The 19,847-nt window shown below is 39.4% G+C and overlaps 1 protein-coding gene across 1 annotated transcript; it reads right to left on the reverse strand.

Annotated features, from left to right (window-relative positions):
• Nucleotides 1-900: 900 nt before the first annotated feature.
• On the reverse strand, nucleotides 901-10,636 carry oxtrb (oxytocin receptor b; the record flags this gene model as incomplete). Its single annotated transcript, XM_083972718.1, has 2 exons — nucleotides 901-1,163; nucleotides 9,712-10,636. The coding sequence occupies 2 exons, from the start codon at nucleotides 10,634-10,636 to the stop codon at nucleotides 901-903; spliced, it is 1,188 nt and encodes a 395-aa protein (XP_083828844.1).
• Nucleotides 10,637-19,847: the final 9,211 nt, after the last annotated feature.

Genomic DNA, 19,847 nt, shown 5'->3' on the forward strand with positions numbered 1-19,847 from the left:
GTATGAGGAGCAGTGGAAAGTATTTACAAAGTGAATTTCATGTTACATCAAAAAGGACAAACACTGTTTGATCTATAATACAAGAAAGTCTGCTGGAAACACTGAAACCAGTCTCCTTGATGTAAAATGCATCCTTGTGGATTCTGCTTTGTTGATGAATTAGTTGTTTTTTTGTGTCGTTAGCAGTGGAGATATTTTGCATTAAGCCGAACCTCAAGAGCGGGAATTAACTCCTGGAACCTTGATGTTGTTCATGCATATCAACATTTCTGATTCAGCCACTCACACGTTGGAATAACACGACTACAAGATGCTTGTACACAAAGTGATCCTGCTTTTAAGGGTAAACAGTCATTACGGCTACTGAATAACAGCATCTTCAAATGGAGTTGAGAGTTTTAGAACGTCCTTGTACAACACTGATGTAGCTGCTGTGATAATAATAATTTGCCTTTGAAGGTCAAGCCATCGGAAACAGACTTTGAGATTCAGGACTTAAGGACAGGAGTGTGCAAACAACTTTCCAAATGCTCCCAGTTGTTTATAGAGAAAAGCAGAACAGAAGAAAAAATAGTTATGCAGGACTGTGGTCCAGGAGGAAAGTGATGTTTTGGGAACTGATGCCAAATGTGACTGGTGTAGAAGTCTCACTTCACATCACGTCTCTGACACAATGACATTTTGTCCTGCTCGCGTTATCACTGGCTGCAGTGTGTGTTGTCTGTAAAACAGTTTTACTGTTTATTGTCTGGTTCCCTTTGAAACATTTGAAAACAAACGTGTTGAAACGGCCTCCGCGGAGCCGCGCTGCAGATATTCAAATGGCTGGGAGTGGGAACTTTGCGTGACTGCCAGATGACTGGACTGCAGGAAGCTTTTGGATGGCTTTCAGCTGGCTTCTCAGGGTCCAGGGCCTCCTGTGCTGGACGTGTGCGTGAGGCTCCGCTGGCTGCTGGTGTCCTTGATGACGTAGGTGGAGGAGCTGCTCTTGTGCCTGCACTGTCGATCGCAGCCGCAGGGCGGGTCCGTCAGATACTGCCTGCAGCAGCAGAAGAAGCACTGCGTCAGGTCGTGGAACAGGTGACCGGCAAAGAACATGTAGATCCAGGGGTTGCAGCAGCTGTTGAGGCTGGCCAGCAACATGGCGATGATGAAGGCCATGTCTGTGGAGAGAGACAGAGAAGGCCAGTGCTAAATAAAGAAAACTACAGCAGTGTTGGCTGGGAACATTTTTTGGAAGTGTTCCATGCTGAAAATATTTAATTTCCTTGCAGGCGCATCTGAATAAAGTAGAATATGATGGAGGTCATGATAGTGGAGCTACTGAACCAGACTACACCATTTAAAGGGACAACAAGGAGTTTTGGAAAGCGAAGTGTTTTCACACCATGAGCCTCCGCGCGCACAGTGAAATTCTTGGACCGGCGCAAGACGGACGTCTTGCCAAGAATGTTTTCATTCATCAAGTATGAAAGTCAGAGGTTCGAAGATGATCAGATACCGTTGTAGTTCCAACCATAAACGGCAATTCGGCGGCGTTATTATCATGACCTGCCAGGCAGCGTCCGCGAAACCGAAAGTAAGATACTCAAATTATAATAACAAAATAACGATGAAACGATATATTTATCGAAAATGGAGCCATTAGCAAGTGTGGGTAACGTAGATTCATCAACATTAATATGAGACTTTTTTATAACCAAATACAAACTTCTCGTTGTCCCTTTAAAGGCTCAGGAAACCTTTGAAGGTGTTTGGAGTTAATCAGCAGCATCTTGACTTTTACATGATATTCTCATTTATTGAGATGCACCAGTACGTATACTTTCTTACTGTAGGTTTTCCCTCTACATTGTATCTTCATCATCTCATACAGTAAGCGTCAGTTACTGTCAGTACAACCCCTCAGCGAACCACACCATCACACTGACAGTGACCTTCATTATGATTCATTTGGGCTCTGATGGAAACAGTCCCAATACACAGTTGACTCCTCTTTGAGTATTGTTGAGGGGGGAAAAAAATCAATTTTGAACCATTTTTAAGGATTCAAAACAATGATTAAATATATGCTGTATTTATCCTTATAGAATATAGCCAGTCTTATAGTCTTATCCTTTTAAAGAAGAGAATCAGTCACCTGCAGCCTGTCAAGGGTGCACCGTGTCTGTGGATCTCTAAAAATGCATGCTGGGAGCCGCTCCAACCCCCTGCTGCTCAGAATAGACTAAGCAGTTTAGAAGAGGAGTGGATGAGTGGATCTTTAAAAAGCCACTAAAGAAGCACGTTTCTCTCTGTTCCAGTAAGATGTAATCCCTCGGTGGGCTGGAGCCCAGACTCTATGCTTTTGTGAGTGTGCGAGTGAGTCTCTTTCAGACAGCACTTGTAAGTGCTGTTGAGCAGCCCGGCTCTGTAGGGACGGGGATGTTGGTGACGCTTTGGTTCAGACTGAATAAATATTGGATGGTTTACCATGAGCCTTTGTTAAGACATCACATGACTTGTTTACTTTGGTGGAATCCAGCCATTCCTGGTCTAATAAATGCACAATGACACTGATCCTCCAACTTTTCACTTAATCAACAGCATCATTAGGTGAAAATTCCAGCATTAGCCAGACTCAGCAGTGTTGTGTTTATACATTAGTGAAGCAATAAGATGGGTATTTATGGCCATTGTAACTATTTAACAAAAAACACCAACAAAAAAAACACCCAAATGGTCACTTGTGTTAATAAATCTATAATTATCTATGTTAAATTAAAATTAAAGATTAATACAGAGAAGAATAGTGCAAGAATAGTGCAGGACTAAACTAACAGGAAGTGAGCATGTCACACAATGCATCTGATTGGCTGGCACCCACTTGGTGTGTTGGATGCAGCGATCCAACCGTACGGTGGCCCTGAGACTTCAGACTGAGTTTAGTTTAGTCGGTGCCAGCCAATCAGATGCATGATGGTGTGACATTCCCACTAACTTCCTGTTGGTTTAGTCCTGAAGAAGATCTGTAAATAAGATAAGATAATACTTTATTGTCAGATCACTCTGAAATTTGTCTTGCGTCCCATATACTGAATACTGAAACACTGACCCTCCACTCTCATTAAACCAACACTAAGGAACTTTTCAACCTTCATATAATATTTTCATAACTTCTGTGATGGTACATACAACTTACAACAAACGACTTACAACAGGTTGAATGACACCTCTGTCATGGCCTGAGGGTGTCTGTATCTCCTTCACTGGCACTAAACAGCTTTGAGGAGCATGGCGGGACACTGGCTCTCACTTAAGTTTCACTTTCACTTTCGCGAGTCACGGCGAGGAGGGAGCAGGCAATGCGGCACCTTTCCGTTGGATTGTGCATGTGTGTTTACTGTGAAATGATACGCTGGTAACAGAAACTTAGTTTGGACATCTTCTGTTCATTTCCATGCACCGGGAGATCAGGATGTTTACGGCGCTACGCGCTAGTGCTCATGGGAAATGGAGTCTTCCTTCAGGCAAAACACTACCGCTTTGGGCCACTGGCGCCGCCAAACTCAACCAAAACTGAAAGTTCTTTAGTACTGCTTTAAATCCTAGGGAGCATTTACCAGTGTGCAAACACTTTTTTTTCTTTTTTAAATGAAAGATCACTCACACAGAAGTTCACACCAAGTGACATGAAACTCCTCCCTGGGCGGGGTTGGCTTTCTACTTCTACTTTTACATCAGTATGAGGCAGCTGCACTTACATTACACCCCATTTGTAGAGAATTATATGACCTGACATGCTGAAGTGTTTCAGACAAGCCATGGAACATTTAGAATTCTATAAAGAAAATATATGGAAGTTTGACTGACACCAAACTAATAGGATTTTAAGTTGCTTGACACAACTATGATAAATGGCCTCCATTAGAAGATGCTGCCTTGGGGGGTTGGGATGCACCTTATTTTCTCATTAATTCAGTTGATTAAATTTCCAATTGTTGCAGCCTCAGAGCACACTGAAGAAGCACGCCATTTCAACAGTGGAAAGTGGAAGGCGTCCAAGTTTTTTTTTTTTTTCCTTAAACCTAATGGAGTGAGAGAGATTTAAAGCATGTTGTCTTCTTCCCTCCTCCAGTCAGAATGCTGTTCTGTTCATGCTGCTCTGACTCCCTATAGTTCTTTGCTTTATTCTCTGAGGTGTCAAAGAAACGGCCCGTCAAAGTTATGAGAGTTGTGGAACAGATAAGTCAAGCGGCCCGTCTAGATCGCTTGGTGCAGGGAGTCTGGTCCACTGCACTCGCAAAGTGAAATACCACTATGTAACAACGTTCAAACCTCTTCTTTCTGACCCCGCTACACTTGACTTTGACTCACAGTGAACACACCACTTCCTTTGTGCTGCCAGAAATGAAAGAAAAACATTAAGCTTGGCTCCTTCTCTATAATATCATGATGTACAGCACTGTTCTTTGGAGATTGAAGTTGGAAAAATGGGGAAAGACGGCGATGTTGACAATCAGGAGGAGGGCTTTGATAATAGTGCCATCAATCATTTTGCAGAGAGCACGCACTGTTGAAGATAATTCTGAAGCTAAAAGGTTAAACAAACATGATGTGAGTGCACAAGGTTTCTGCACGGTTCAGATTCTGCTTCACTGTCGGTGGATCCTCCGCAGGTTGGACAATGTGATGATATTAATGAAGTTCAGGGTTCCAACTCTGTGGCATTAATCAAAGGGAGCGCAATAAGTCCCGAGCATAGATTCAGCGAAATCTGAATTATCTTTACTTTTGTGCCGAGGTCAGGAGAGACGCTTCTTTTTTTCCTCTGTAAAGTTTTCTTTGAAACCTAGAGGTCGTTATCACGGATTGCATCCATAACAGCTCATTTATATTCATTGTACCAGTTCATCCTCCCTGCAACTGCTCCAAATACCAAAAAATATAGAGAGATTTCAAATTGATTGTATCTGTTCTTCTTCCCTCTCTTTTCTTCTTTCTTTCCCCCTTGCACATAGGCAAACCATACATTTGTCTTTTCTTGCTCACCTTGTTTAAAATGAATTTGCATCAATAATGTACCTTGGATTAATCTACAATTAAAAGTAGCCTACACATCTTCAGATATGGAAATGTAGAGTTTTCCTGATAAACAAAGATCTGATGTTCCTGTTCTCAGTTCATAGAACTCCTCCCACCATTTAACAGACCAAACAAATAAAGGCCTGTTGTGGTATCTGAAAATAGATAATGAAATGTTAACGTTGCAGTGACACGTTGTTTTTAAAGGACAGCAAAGTTTAGACTGAAAATACAGTAGTGATGGAGTCCATCCATCTAAACCAGATTGCCCCCAGATTGGTACACGCATTCTTGCCTTTAATGTGTTTATTTTCCTCATGTTGTGCAAAACTGCTCAGAAGAGGCCTAAAACAGGAAGACGATTAACTGGGCTCAGTCCAGAGTCTAGACTATTTAGGATAGGTCTATAGACTGAATGCTCATGCAATGTTAACCCGGATAACACCACTTTTAAAGCTTATGGAGCATATCTGCCATGCTGCTCTTGTCCCCTTTAATGTCTAGAGATACGAGGGATAAATCTGAACAAACTATGCAGTTAAATGGAAATTACATAAACCACCACTGGGAGGAGAGAGAGAGAGAAGCTCTTTGATGTCCCGGTACATTTGCTCTCCCAGTGGCTCTGAGGCTTTTTTTTCTGAACTGATAACCACTGTAAATGACACTCCCATTCATCTGTGTTCACTCTGGGGGGAAGTCTGGAGTTAAACACCATTGTGTTGTCTTGGAAGTAAAGTGGAGGATTGCTTATGCATTCCCAGACATATTGTATGGTGGGAGAATGCCCTTTGTGTGTATAAGACCCTTAGTGTTACTGAAGAACTGTTTTTGTGTTATGTCAGAGAACACAACAGTGTCAATCTTGATGTGATGCTGTGCTGACTGACTCAGAGCAAATAGCAGTCTTTTATTTTAACCCTTGTCCTTCAATTTTCATCCTTTTGGGACCCTCATATCCACAAATGGACCATCAGAAGAACTGCTATAAAATCATCACATATCAATATTCTTTTTCTGCTCTTTTCTTTTGCACTTAAAGGGTTAAAATTCCAGAAATGATTGACTGCAGTGAAGTTAGTTTGAAGTTGGATATTTGACAGACATTCGCTCACTCACTCGCTTCTCAATATATTAAAAATCCATATAAAATATTAGATGTGTTCAAATGCAATAAAAACAGGTGTGTCTCATAGAGGAGGCTTAGCTCTACCATCCTGTGTCGATTTTGAGCCAACAGGTCACATGACCTAGGAGTTATTGAGCTATAATGCTCATATTTACAGTATAAAATACATTAAAAATTCATATAAAATATTTAATGTGTTTAAATGCAATAAAAACAGGTGTGTGTCATAGAGGAGGCTTAGCCCTACCATCCTGTGTTGATTTTGAGCCAACAGGTTACATGACCTGAGAGTTATTGAGCTCTAATGCTCATATTTACAGTATAAAATACATTAAAAATTCATATAAAATATTAAATGTGTTTAAATACAATGAAAACAGGTGTGTCTCATAGAGGAGGCTTAGCCCTACCATCCTGTGTTGATTCTGAGTCAACAGGTCACATGACCTAGGAGTTATTGAGCTATAATGCTCATATTTACTGTATAAAATATATAAAATATTCATATAAAATATTAAATGTGTTTAAATACAATAAAAACAGGTGTGTCTCATAGAGGAGGCTTAGCCCTACCATCCTGTGTTGATTTTGAGCCAACAGGTCACATGACCTAGGAGTTATTGAGCTATAATGCTCATATTTACAGTATAAAATACATTAAAAATTCATATAAAATATTAAATGTGTTTAAATACAATAAAAACAGGTGTGTGTCATAGAGGAGGCTTAGCTCTACCATCCTGTGTTGATTTAGAGCCAACAGGTCACATGACCTGGGAGTTATTGAGCTATTAATGCTCATATTTACTGTATAAAATAGGCCTATATAAAATATTCATAAAAAATAGTAAATGTGTTTAAATGCAATAAAAACAGGTGTGTGTCATAGAGGAGGCTTAGCTCTACCACCCTGTGCTGATTTTGAGCCAACAGGTCACATGACCTGAGAGTTATTGAGCTCTAATGCTCATATTTACAGTATAAAATACATTAAAAATGCATATAAAATATTAAATGTGTTTAAATACAATAAAAACAGGTGTGTGTCATAGAGGAGGCTTAGCTCTACCATCCTGTGTTGATTTTGAGCCAACAGGTCACATGACCTAGGAGTTATTGAGCTATAATGCTCATATTTACAGTATAAAATAAATCAAAAATCCATATAAAATATTACATTCGTTTAAATGCAATAAAAACAGGTGTGTCTCATAGAGGAGGCTTAGCCCTACCATCCTATGTTGATTTTGAGCCAACAGGTCCCATGACCTAGGAGTTATTGAGCTATAATGCTCATATTTACAGTATAAAATAAATCAAAAATCCATATAAAATAGTAAATGTGTTTAAATGCAATAAAAACGGGTGTGTCTCATAGAGGAGGCTTAGCTCTACCATCCTGTGTTGATTTTGAGCCAACAGGTCCCATGACCTAGGAGTTATTGAGCTATAATGCTCATATTTACAGTATAAAATAAATCAAAAATCCATATAAAATATTACATTCGTTTAAATGCAATAAAAACAGGTGTGTCTCATAGAGGAGGCTTAGCCCTACCATCCTATGTTGATTTTGAGCCAACAGGTCCCATGACCTAGGAGTTATTGAGCTATAATGCTCATATTTACAGTATAAAATACATTAAAAATTCATATAAAATATTAAATGTGTTTAAATACAATAAAAACAGGTGTATGTGTCATAGAAGAGGCTTAGCTCTACCATCCTGTGTTGATTTTGAGCCAACAGGTCACATGACCTGGGAGTTATTGAGCTATTAATGCTCATATTTACTGTATAAAATATATAAAATATTCATATAAAATAGTAAATGTGTTTAAATGCAATATAAACAGGTGTGTGTCATAGAGGAGGCTCACATCTGCCATTCTGTGTTGATTTTGAGCCAACAGGTCACATTAATTTTTTATATATTTTATACAGTAAATATGGGTGTTAGAGCTCAATAACTCCTAGGTCATGTGACCTGTTGGCTCAAAATCAACACAGAACAGAAGATCTAAGTCTCCTCTATGACACACACCCGTTTTTATTGCATTTAAACACATTTACTATTTTATATGAATTTTTAATATATTTTATACAGTAGGCTAAATATGAGCATTAGAGCTCAATAACTCCCAGGTCATGTGACCTGTTGGCTCAAAATCAACACAGGGTGCAGAGCTAAGCCTCCTCTATGACACGCACCTGTTTTTATTGCATTTAAACGAATGTAATATTTTATATGGATTTTTGATTTATTTTATACTGTAAATATGAGCATTATAGCTCAATAACTCCTAGGTCATGTGACCTGTTGGCTCAAAATCAACATAGGATGGTAGGGCTAAGCCTCCTCTATGAGACACACCTGTTTTTATTGCATTTAAACGAATGTAATATTTTATATGGATTTTTGATTTATTTTATACTGTAAATATGAGCATTATAGCTCAATAACTCCTAGGTCATGTGACCTGTTGGCTCAAAATCAACACAGGATGGTAGGGCTAAGCCTCCTCTATGAGACACACCTGTTTATATTGTATTTAAACACATTTAATATTTTATATGAATTTTTTATGTATTTTATACTGTAAATATGAGCATTAGAGCTCAATAACTCTCAGGTCATGTGACCTGTTGGCTCAAAATCAACACAGGATGGTAGGGCTAAGCCTCCTCTATGAGACACACCTGTTTTTATTGCATTTGAACACATCTAATATTTTATATGAATTTTTAATATATTGAGAAGCGAGTGAGTGAGCGAATGTCTGTCAAATATCCAACTTCAAACTAACTTCACTGCAGTAAATGATTGAATGTTTGGTAGTTTTTAGCAGAGCTGAAGTGGCTTAAGACACATTACCCGCCTTGCCTCGTGTGAATGCGCATGAATGACCATGGTGGTGGTCGGAGGGGCCGTTTGGCGCACATTGGCAGCCACGCTTCCGTCAGTCTGCCCCAGGCTACTGGTGTGAATGTGTATGAATGAATAATGGTTACTGTACGCGCTTTAGGTATCGGGTAACAATAGAAAAGCGCTATATAAATGTAATCCATTATATGATGATTTTACAGCAGTTCTTGTGTGTGTCCATTTTTGGCCAATGGGTGATTAAAATCTGACACCACATAAAAATTAGTAACACAATGAAATCAATGTTGGTGCTCATTTTTGAGTCAAACATTTTGACCTATCCAAGACTACTATTCCACTATTCATTTTATGTAAAAAATCTCATATTTTGTGTGTGTGTTACCAGTGTATAAATGACCTGTAAGAGCAACATTAGATTTCAAAAATGTGTCAACTTTCTTGCAGAAACCCATATCTTAAGCTGTAACCAAAATAATCAGAAAAAAATGAAAAATGGGAAAAAAGGTAAAAATAAAAAATAAAAATAAAAAGGACAGAGGGACCTCTCAGGGTTTTTTTTTTTTTTTTTTTTTTTTTTTTGAATGTTTATGCTTCAGAATTGCACCAGTAAAGAAATAAAAGTGTCTTTACCTTCTCTTGGTGCAGCTGGATCCCACGCAGACCACATCTGGACAAAGAAGAAGGGAGTCCAGCACACAATGTAGGCAAGAACCACCACAAATGTCATTTTCACTGTGCGGATCTTTGCTTTAGAGATCAGCCGCACGCTGCTCACGCGAGAGAGCGGGTGAGCAGCTTTGGAGGCCCTGGGAGTGAGAGCCAGGAAGTGATCCCTCCTGGTTTTTAAGTTGAAATTCTGCCATATTTTAAAACATATCAAACCGTAGCAGATGCTTAGAATTGTCACTGGGAAAATGTAAATGCTGAGACTCATCCATGTAATGTATGCTTTGGCGCCCCACGGCTGCACGAAGTCCCCCCAGCAGTCATAAACACCGTTCCCGACCTCCCGTAGAGAAAATATATAGGCTTGAGGAGTGCTGAATACCAGGCTGAGCACCCACGAGGCGATCACGCAGAAACGATCCTTCCTCTTGTGCACGGAGCGCAGAGGCCGGCAGATGGCTAAGCACCTGTCCACGGACATCAGGACGAGCATGTAGGTGGAGGCGAACATCCCCACGACCTGGAGGTATTTGACCAGCCTGCACAGCAGATCCGGCCCGTAGAAGCGGAAGGTGATGTCCCAGATGAGTTGCGGCAAGACCTGGAAAACCGCGACGACCAGGTCCGCGATGCTCAGGTGCTTCATGAAGTAATACATCCGAGACTGGCTGTGCTTGGTGGTGTGGATCGCCCACAGGACGCACAGGTTCCCGGTCAGAGCGAGCAGCAGCACCAGGACCAGGACGGTGACTTCCACTTTGGCCACTTCTTCGTTACGCTTCAGAGGATTCACCGTGGTGTTCCCGACGTGGCTTTGGTTTCCAAGACTCGAGTTGCTCCATGAAACGTTTTGCGCACAACTGTCCTGCTCGCGTAAAAGTGCCTCCATCGTGCGTAAAAGCGCCACTTTTGGCGCAGCCAGCGGTCACATCACAGACCCAGACGGAGGACCGCTCTGTGGCTCTGCTCCAGTTGGTTTCAGATTCTGCAGAAAAAACAGAAGGTCTTCACTTTATCTTTATCTTATTGTCTAGAAACACATCTGTGTCCTTTGAACTAGCTTTTCTTATAACTTAAAACTTTATTTAACAAACATAACCGCATAAACATATCAACTAAGGGATCTTGTCCAAACGAAGCTTACCTTTAAATCAAGCCTTTGCGTTGTTACTGTGGGACCTCAAGGCACCGCAGTCCTCATCACTGCGTTCAGTTTGATGTGTGCTTTGCTGGAGCTCTGTATCCTACCAATGTCAGTAACCCCCTCCCCTCATTTTATTTTCCTCTGAAGGAAATTGTTGCGTATGAGCAGACTATTTCTTTCTCTCTCTCTCTCTCTCTCTCTCTCTCTCTCTCTCTCTCTCTCTCTCTCTCTCTCTCTCTCTCTCTCTCTCTCTCTCTCTCACTCTCTCTGTCCCTGTGGGTCTACACTGACTTGAGGTTTTTGACTTGGAGGGGTGCATTGGGCTTTTAAAAAAAATCTAATGTCCTTTAATAGCAAGATGTTATCTGGTATTGAGCAGTTCTGAGTCAATGCTTTTAGCAGTTCAATTATCTGAAAACCACTTGCTTGAACCAATAAAGAGAAAACTCTGCTCTGTTCTAGGCTCACTTCTCAACTGAAGCCACCAAATATGGGAAAAAGATGTGGAGCTGGAAGAGCTCTGGTTCTATATAATTACCACTGAGACCGAGATGGTGGGCTGGTACTTCATGTTCAGGCTCTAGAGGAGGTAGCTGCAGGTGAAGTAAAACAACAACAACAACAAAAACATAATTGAAGTGTGACAGGACAATCCAGTTTCACAGCAAACAAGCCAGAATGGGCTGATGGTGGCTATATTTTAACATACCGTACCAAACAGATGTAAAAAATAACTTATTCCCTAGGGGTGATATTCTCTCTCAAAAATGCTCCCCGGAAGTCATGAAGGAAGCATTTCTGCATCCTAACTCTAAATAATATTCTTTCTTTTTTTTCAGGTCACTGCAAAAAAAAAAATCACAATAATTAATCTGCATCCAAAGACAGCTCTACTTCCATTCAGCAGTTAGAATTGCTGCTCACAGATATCTCATTTTTGAACAAAACTTTCCACTTCATCTTCGCCTTAATACATTTTTTTTCATTTTCAATAGACTTGATGGAAAATCTTTTAGCATTAACCTGATATCAGTCATTTTAGTGATTATCTATTATCTTCAGCCGTTTTGAAAAGAATGCACTCAGTTTTGCTCTACTTTGTGCAGAGTGATTTACTGTGAACTTGTACTCGAACATCACATGTTCTCTGTGAAAAACATGTGTTCCTTTGAGTCATTTAACACATTCAGACTAAAAATTACTGACACACAAAAAGGCACTTTAATGATCCCCACGGGGAAATTGTTTTGTTACAACTGCACAGCACACAGTGGCAGGGGATGTAAAAAAAAAAAAAAAAAAGACTAATAATGATACAAAGTAAGTGAATGACAAAATGTACAAATACAATTGTGCTAAAGGTTAATGTGTGAGGGTAGAATCTCTGGGAGATGGGGGATTTGCAGGTGCTGTATATTGTCCATCCTTTGTTGAGCCGAATAGCCCTTATGTCTTGTTGAATATGTACCGTCAATTTGACCACACTCTAGGAAAGCTGCCGTCCTACATCTGCTCAAATTTTATTGCTGTTCAGATGACCCACAATCAGTTGGCTGCGATTTACGGTTCCCCTCATGAGGACCGAGTTAGGGATGAAGACCCTCTCCTTCTTTGGGCCATGGTCGTGGAATGATCTACCAGTCGGGATGAGATTGGGCTCTCTGATCCCTCTTTCTGGCTTCACACACAATCTCAGAACTATACTGTAAGTCACCAGCTGCACCTTTGACAATTAACTTCTGATGTGTCTTGTTATCTTGATCTGGCTGTGTATGTTTGCTTTTGTTTGTACTACTGCCTTCCTGACCAGGACATCCTTGAAAAGGAGATTGTAAAATCTCAACGGATCCTTCCTGGACAAATAAAGGTTAAATAAATAAAACATATTGATACAAATGGATCACTTCTTTCCCTTGAGAACTGCTAATATACATGAGCCGGTTCTTGGCAACCAACAACAGTGATGTGATCTCCCTAAAAGAAGGTAATAGGCTATATTTTGTAGTCCTGGTTTTACATAAACTACTATGATCATTAATCATTTGAATCAATTTAGTTTAACCTTGCTCATGCAAAGCTGCCCCCAGGAGAAATCATTTGCATACCTGATTAAGTCCGTTTTGATTGGCTGCACAAACATGAACTGTAAAAAGTGTTCTGTATGCAAATCTATGGAATTATTATCATTTTCAATTAGGTGGGACATGATGATTAAGTCTGTGTATACAGTACACCGATCAGCCATAGCGTTCAAATAAGTGCTATGCATGATCACTGCATGCTCCCTATAGATCATTGTTATCTGTTTGTTAAGAAACAGGGTCGCCATGGTGACCTGCTGTTTACCTGTTTGCTGTCAGTAAGGAACAAGCTTTGGCACTGCAGTATAAAAGTTAAGGAAGTCTCTCAAATGTGTAACCCAGGATATCTGGGACAAAAGAAAACAAATTGTTTGAAAAAGTAAAAAAAAAAAAAAAAAGAGAGAGAGAGAGAGAGAAAGAAGGGGATTTCTGCACTCTGTCATTGGTCCTCACATCTCCCTGAAAAGAATGTCACAAGTGAAATTGCAGAGAGCAGAATAAAGTGCACATAATGGCACAGCATCTCATAACTGTCTGACTTTGCAACCCCCCCCCCCCCCCCCCCCCCCCCCCCCACACACACACACACACACACACACACACACTCCCCACCCCAGCCTCTTCTTTCAGTGAAAAGAACAGAAACAGAAATTCTGACATGTGGGAGTGTATTGGATGCATGCCAGACGGCTGACATGCCTTTTTTCTCCCGAGTCAATATACTGTAAAGGGTGTGAACAGCTAGACCCAGCAAACGCAAGTTCTAGTTGATGGAGCAGTCGAATGCAAAATGTGTCAAACAAGGTGTCATTAAAGAAATCTAAGGCAATCTTCTTCTCTCTTTTTTTTCATTCATTTCTGTTTTTGTTTTAAGCATCATCTGGGATCATCATCACAAACACAGGTAGCTGATATGTCAGGGGTTCTTTTTTAGAAATAATTGTTTCAATTTCAAAACAACAAGGAACCCAAACACAAGAAAGTTGACAAATGCACCTATAAATATGTAGAAATCGTACAAATAATTGTTCAGAATATTCATTAATATAGAGCAGTTCAAGATTCTTTCATTTTCCCGGTGAAACATGATGCAAGACACATTTCTCAAGTAAATTTCATCCCAGATATGCCTTTTCGCTGAAAGTCTGTGTAAAATATTATTGACAAACTTTTAATTTTATTGTAGAAAAAATGTTATGAAGAAGCATGTTTTGAGAAATACAGCATGTTTAGCATATTCTGTTCTAAGCCTTTCAAGCAACAACCAAAAATCTAGACAAGAACACCCTTAGGCGCTTCTGTAATTGGGAGTTTAAAGTGTGTTACTGTGTGTGAGTGTATGTGTGTGAGTGTGGATTGATCATATTTGATCATGGACAGTTTTTTGTCAGTATGAATAAGCAAACCCATGTGGTCAGGCCTTGACTGGTACACAGAAGCCCAGTGCAACAACAGTACTGTTTCCAAACTGAGCTCAGATAAAAACATAAATACAGAAACCTCTCATGTAAATCCACACTGTTGTTTTAAAAATAACTCACACATAATGTAAGAAGCATGGACAGGCAAGGAAAAGCAAAAAACAAAACCAGATTGAGTGTCATCGAGGAATAAATCAAGCTGGTTGTGTTAAAGTATAATGGCTGCATGGCCCCATGCAGTCACTCAGTTTGTTTATGCCTCAGGCTCGCTCCGAGTGGATCAGCCAAAAGTCTGTACACGTTATTTTTTTCATCATTTATAGAAAAACTTCTAACTACATCACTGATCAATCTGCTTTAACATACAGTATTGAGTGTCAGACATCATGTCATGCATTTAATTACTTTTTTGTAGCACCATGGCCCCACTAATTTTTAAACAACATGCACTGTAACACTGTCATAATAAGCATTAGCAGCTGGGCAAGCAGGGGGTTCTCCCCAACAGCTAATTTTTAAGATGCCTGTGAGATACAGTAAGGTCGACAGGTTGTTTCACATAGAACCTGGTATGTATGTTCATTGTAAATAAGGTTTGGGTTATAAAACCGCAGCTTACACATCTGAAACAAAAACAAACAACACTTTTTATGCAACAATAATGAATTCGTTTAAATTCAATGGGATGTTTCTGATATGAAGAGGTAAAACTGGCAGCTCACTCTCTCTGTTTTTAGCTCCTGGCTGCTTTCCTTTCACCTCAGGGGTTGGTACTCATTACTGTAACAAAAGAAAAGGTGCCACGCAATGATCTGGGTTAAATTAGATATCTGTGTGTATAAGAAGTTATTTTTTATATAGGAACTAACACGTCTTAAAGTATTGGCAGCAACAGATGAAGACTATAATAATAATAATGTGTCAGACATTATTTCAATCTGCAGGATGATGTATTCCTTCATGGTCTGTTGTGAAGTTAATTCATATCTAATGATGATTACATAAGAAGGACAGGTGTTACAGTGTTTTGCAGAGACTGTAGTTAAAAAAAAAGATGACAACAAGGCCCATGAAAGTGGATAAGTGAGAATGATGACTCACTGATTTTTTTTTAAACAAAAGCCAGATTTTCCATAACAAAGTGAAATGAAAAATCATGAAAACCCAAGTCCAGTACAACTGCACATTAAACTACTTGATTCTTCCTCAGAGGGACACATGCACGAATCTCATGATAATTGAGTATCTGCCTACAGTATGATCTCACCTGTCAGTCAATAATCAAGCTCAGCTGTGGCTTCTACCAAAAATATATGCCAGATGAATGAAGCCAGTAAACACATTCCCCATCAGACCATAAGTTTAAAATTGTTAACGAACCGGAACAGAACTATGATGACGGGTCAGACAGGGTCATGATGTTCCCACAACGAAGACGCCTTTGACCAAATCATCAGGGATTTTTGAGGACATTCCACTCTTGCAAGTTATTTAGGCAACATCACACGAGAGGGAGTGATGCTCTGAATATCAGCATGTCTGTGACGCAGCAATAGGTGTGAGGCTGCAGACAGAGCACTGAAGACAGGCTGTTCTCAAGAAATGAATGGATAAATCGTTTCATGGTTATCACACCGGAACCCATTCAGCAGCAGCACAGACAAATTACAATACTGACTATACTATATAATGCACAGTTGGATGGTTAAAAAAGAAACTGTCACAATGCTGTGAGACTGGGCCTGCTCAAGGCATTAAAGAATAACTCTTGGGTGTAACAAAAAGGAAGATGACTATACTCTTGGGTTCTAAAAGTTAAAAAGCCTTTATTGGAAGTGGCATAATTTAAACTTTAAAGGTTAAAAACTGCATCTACACACATTGCGGCACACTTGGGTGTGTTGGGACTGGACAAAAATGAGCAAACAGAGAGAGAAGATACTCCCACACCCACTTATCAAAAATCACAGGCTGAGATAAATGCAACACAGCCTCTTTAATGAAGACATTCTGATGAAACAAGTGCAAAAAGGTGATAGACACAGAGGCAGAGACAAGGTGTGATCAGTCAGACAGCTGCTTGTTGCTGTTAATTAGCTGAAATCATCTCCCAACTGGGCCAACAATACTATCTATCTATCTATCTATCTATCTATCTATCTATCTATCTATCTATCTATCTATCTATCTATCTATCTATCTATCTATCTATCTATCTATCTATCTATCTATCTATCTATCTATAGATAATAATATTATCTAATCTAATCTAATATTATTCGATTCAGTCAATCATTTCTCCCCTTTAATAATACCAATTGGTGTTGTATTTTATATTGTTGGAAAGAATGAACGTCACCTTTGCAACGAGAATGAGGTACAACTTGTAAGTGCATCTGTGGAATGAGCAACAACGATAACAAGAAGATAAATGTGTGGGTATAGTGCCCCCCAAAATCCCAATTTTGGGACCCAACTCAGTCATCCAGGATGAAGAAACTATAAATAAAGAGACTGTTTTGCATTTATCTCAGCTTGTGATTTTTGTGGCTTTTTCACCCAGTTACATCAGTGTGTGAGTATCTTCTCTCTCTTTGTTTAAAAAAAACAAAACAAGAAACTTAGTTCCACACAGATATCTCGACAGGAAACAGATGAAAGTCTCTTCAGTGCGGAGACTGGCATGTAAACAGAGACAGAGAAAGGATCCAGTGTTACAATCCATCAGACCACACATACACCGAGTGTGACACAGATTCAAGCTCACTTAGCATCGATGTACATCATCAGTTCATCGGTATATTTTCAAATCAGGTCAGAGTGTTGTGACAGTCGTTTGGCGCGCTGATGTGAAGTGTGGAGGCAGCCCCGCTGTGGGAACGTCGGAGCACATGAGGGTCACTGCAACACAAGGATAACAAACCTGTGTGTTGGTACAGCTGCCCCTGTGCTTTCCGTGCACTCACACAGGTATAAACCAGCAGTCACTCTCTAGTTCCTAACCTGAAGCATGTGTGTGGTGGTGGAGGGGTCAGAAATCACATGCAGAACTAAATCATGTTAGCGTGACAAAAGCAGGGTTTGTGTGAACACTGCCAACCAAAACAAACCACAGCTCTATCTCTATCTCTTTTCTCTTAAATATGAATGTTGTGACATAAGCATTGTGCTCACTTTTTCTCCCTTTAACACTTTTGTTGCATTTCCACAAGAAAAGCTGCACGGACAACGACAATTAATATTGCAATTCTTCATTTGATTAAATCTGTGGTTACCAATGTTGCCTTTTCTGTATTAAATATGATGCTCACTTACATTTTCATGTAAAATGACCTTTGCATTTCCCAGTGGGGGCAGCAAACTTGCCTACAGCTGCTGGTCTCTCAGAAATGCAACAGATGAACGGCAACTGGAAATTCATGTTGTTTTAATAAAGACGGCGCTCAACAATGTTGTTATATTATGTATCATTAATGGCTGTTTTTGCATGAAATTTGAACAAGCACCAGCTTTTGTCTTTGACATCACATCCAATACGCACATGCACCGTTTCCTGTGAATCCCTGAGGGGCAATAACTGAGTGTGGGTTTATTTAAAAGCTATGGCTGAAAACTGCCTGTTACAAATATGGTCAAACACTGAGTAGTGGTTGAAATAATGACATTTTTGAGGAGTATAAGTTAAGATATCAAGAAATGAATGTGATTAATTGTGATTATCTGTGGACAACCATGTGATTAATCATTATTTGACAAATAGATAGCCCTAGTTTGTACAACTAGCTTTGCATTTGTTAGCATATTATGTAGGTAGGCTACACATGTATATATAATGTATATACACACGCAATCATCCCTCATTTAATCAGGATGCTGTAAGTGAAACACCAGATGTAATGTTATTAGTTAGACTCGTGGCTTTCCTGATATGAGAATATCCATGATAAAAATGTTTCCATGTTTTCAGCCTATTTTTCACTGTGTTTGAAAATGATTCCTTTACTCAGCAGAATGGATTTAATATAATGTCCCCATGATGACAATTCCTCCCTGTTTAAACTTGTTTGAAGTACTGTGGTTTTTGGGGAAGGTTTGTTAGCTTTATCTGTACGATAATCTTGAATGATTTTCCTTTGTAGCATTTGTTTTATATGGAATCCATGGATCTGTGACTTATGAGAGTCACAAAAAAAAAGAAAAAGTTGGGACCCAGTGTGGCCGAGCTACAAACAAAGAATGACAGAAAGTAACTCTGTCTGCGCATCTGTGACCGGGGCTGAGAGGAAAACTTTCCTTGTTGAATCTCTGAAAGTGTTCAACTATTGGCTAAGTGAGAAAATAATGATCACTCTCTCAGAGCCAGCAGTTCCAACGACCACATCAGCATGTGGACACAATTTAAGGAAAGCTGGATGACAGCCATCTCCACAGAGAATCCATAAGACAGTGGTGTATTGTATAGCACTATAGCCCCTGGCATTACTCTGAGAGGATAGCACACCACTAGCAACATCTGTAACATCTGCAGCTGAGCTCTATTAATGGAAAAATCAATGACATGCATCCAGGAACTGGGGTTTGCGTGCACACTGCTACCTTTTGGTGTTGTGCCTTGTTAAAACTTTATATGAACCTATCATTCTGTGCGACACTGAGTCCTTTACCAGGTAAGAATTTGATGGAAAAATGGCGACTAGAGCATCAGATCAAGATTTTTCCTAAAATCTTTGGATAGTTTACAAAATACTGTAAATTATAGTTTCCTGTGCCGTCTGCGCTAAAACCACAAATGTAGCTCCAAATCACGTCTCTTTGTTTATTCCAGGTCAATCTGACTTGATGTAGGACTATAGGCTACGACTGAGAGAATTCATTTCAAGGCCGGGCCCTGTCAAAGTGAGATGGAAGGAGGTCAAACATGAGTAATGAGTTATAATGCAGTTATAAACACTCATAAATGATCACCATTATAACTCTATTATAATACTTGACCTTATAAACCATTATAAAATGCTCTATGATGCGGAATGCTTATTGTCATAAAGCCTTATTATAATTTATGAGTGTTTATAATGATAGTTATACACATTTATAAGACAATTATAACACATTATAATAACTATATTTATAATGCATTATCGATGTGGGCATTGTCAGCGAGTTACTAACAATTATAACGTATTATAATACCTGACCTTATACGTCATGATAAAATGCTTTATAGTGTGTTATGATTATTGTTATATGATCATTTATGAGTGTTTATAACTATAGTTATACAGTGCTATAACTGCATTATAAGTCATTATGGTTATAATACGGTATAGATAGGCATCAAATAAAGTGTTACCAATGGTTCTATGACAACATAATATCATCATGACTTACACTGAGATGTGGTTGTGTATCTACAAAATATTAAGACCACATGGGGAAAGGGAGAGGTATCCTCTG

Source organism: Trachurus trachurus, assembly GCF_905171665.1.
Source record: "Trachurus trachurus genome assembly, chromosome: 5".
Taxonomy (NCBI): Eukaryota; Metazoa; Chordata; class Actinopteri; order Carangiformes; family Carangidae; genus Trachurus; species Trachurus trachurus.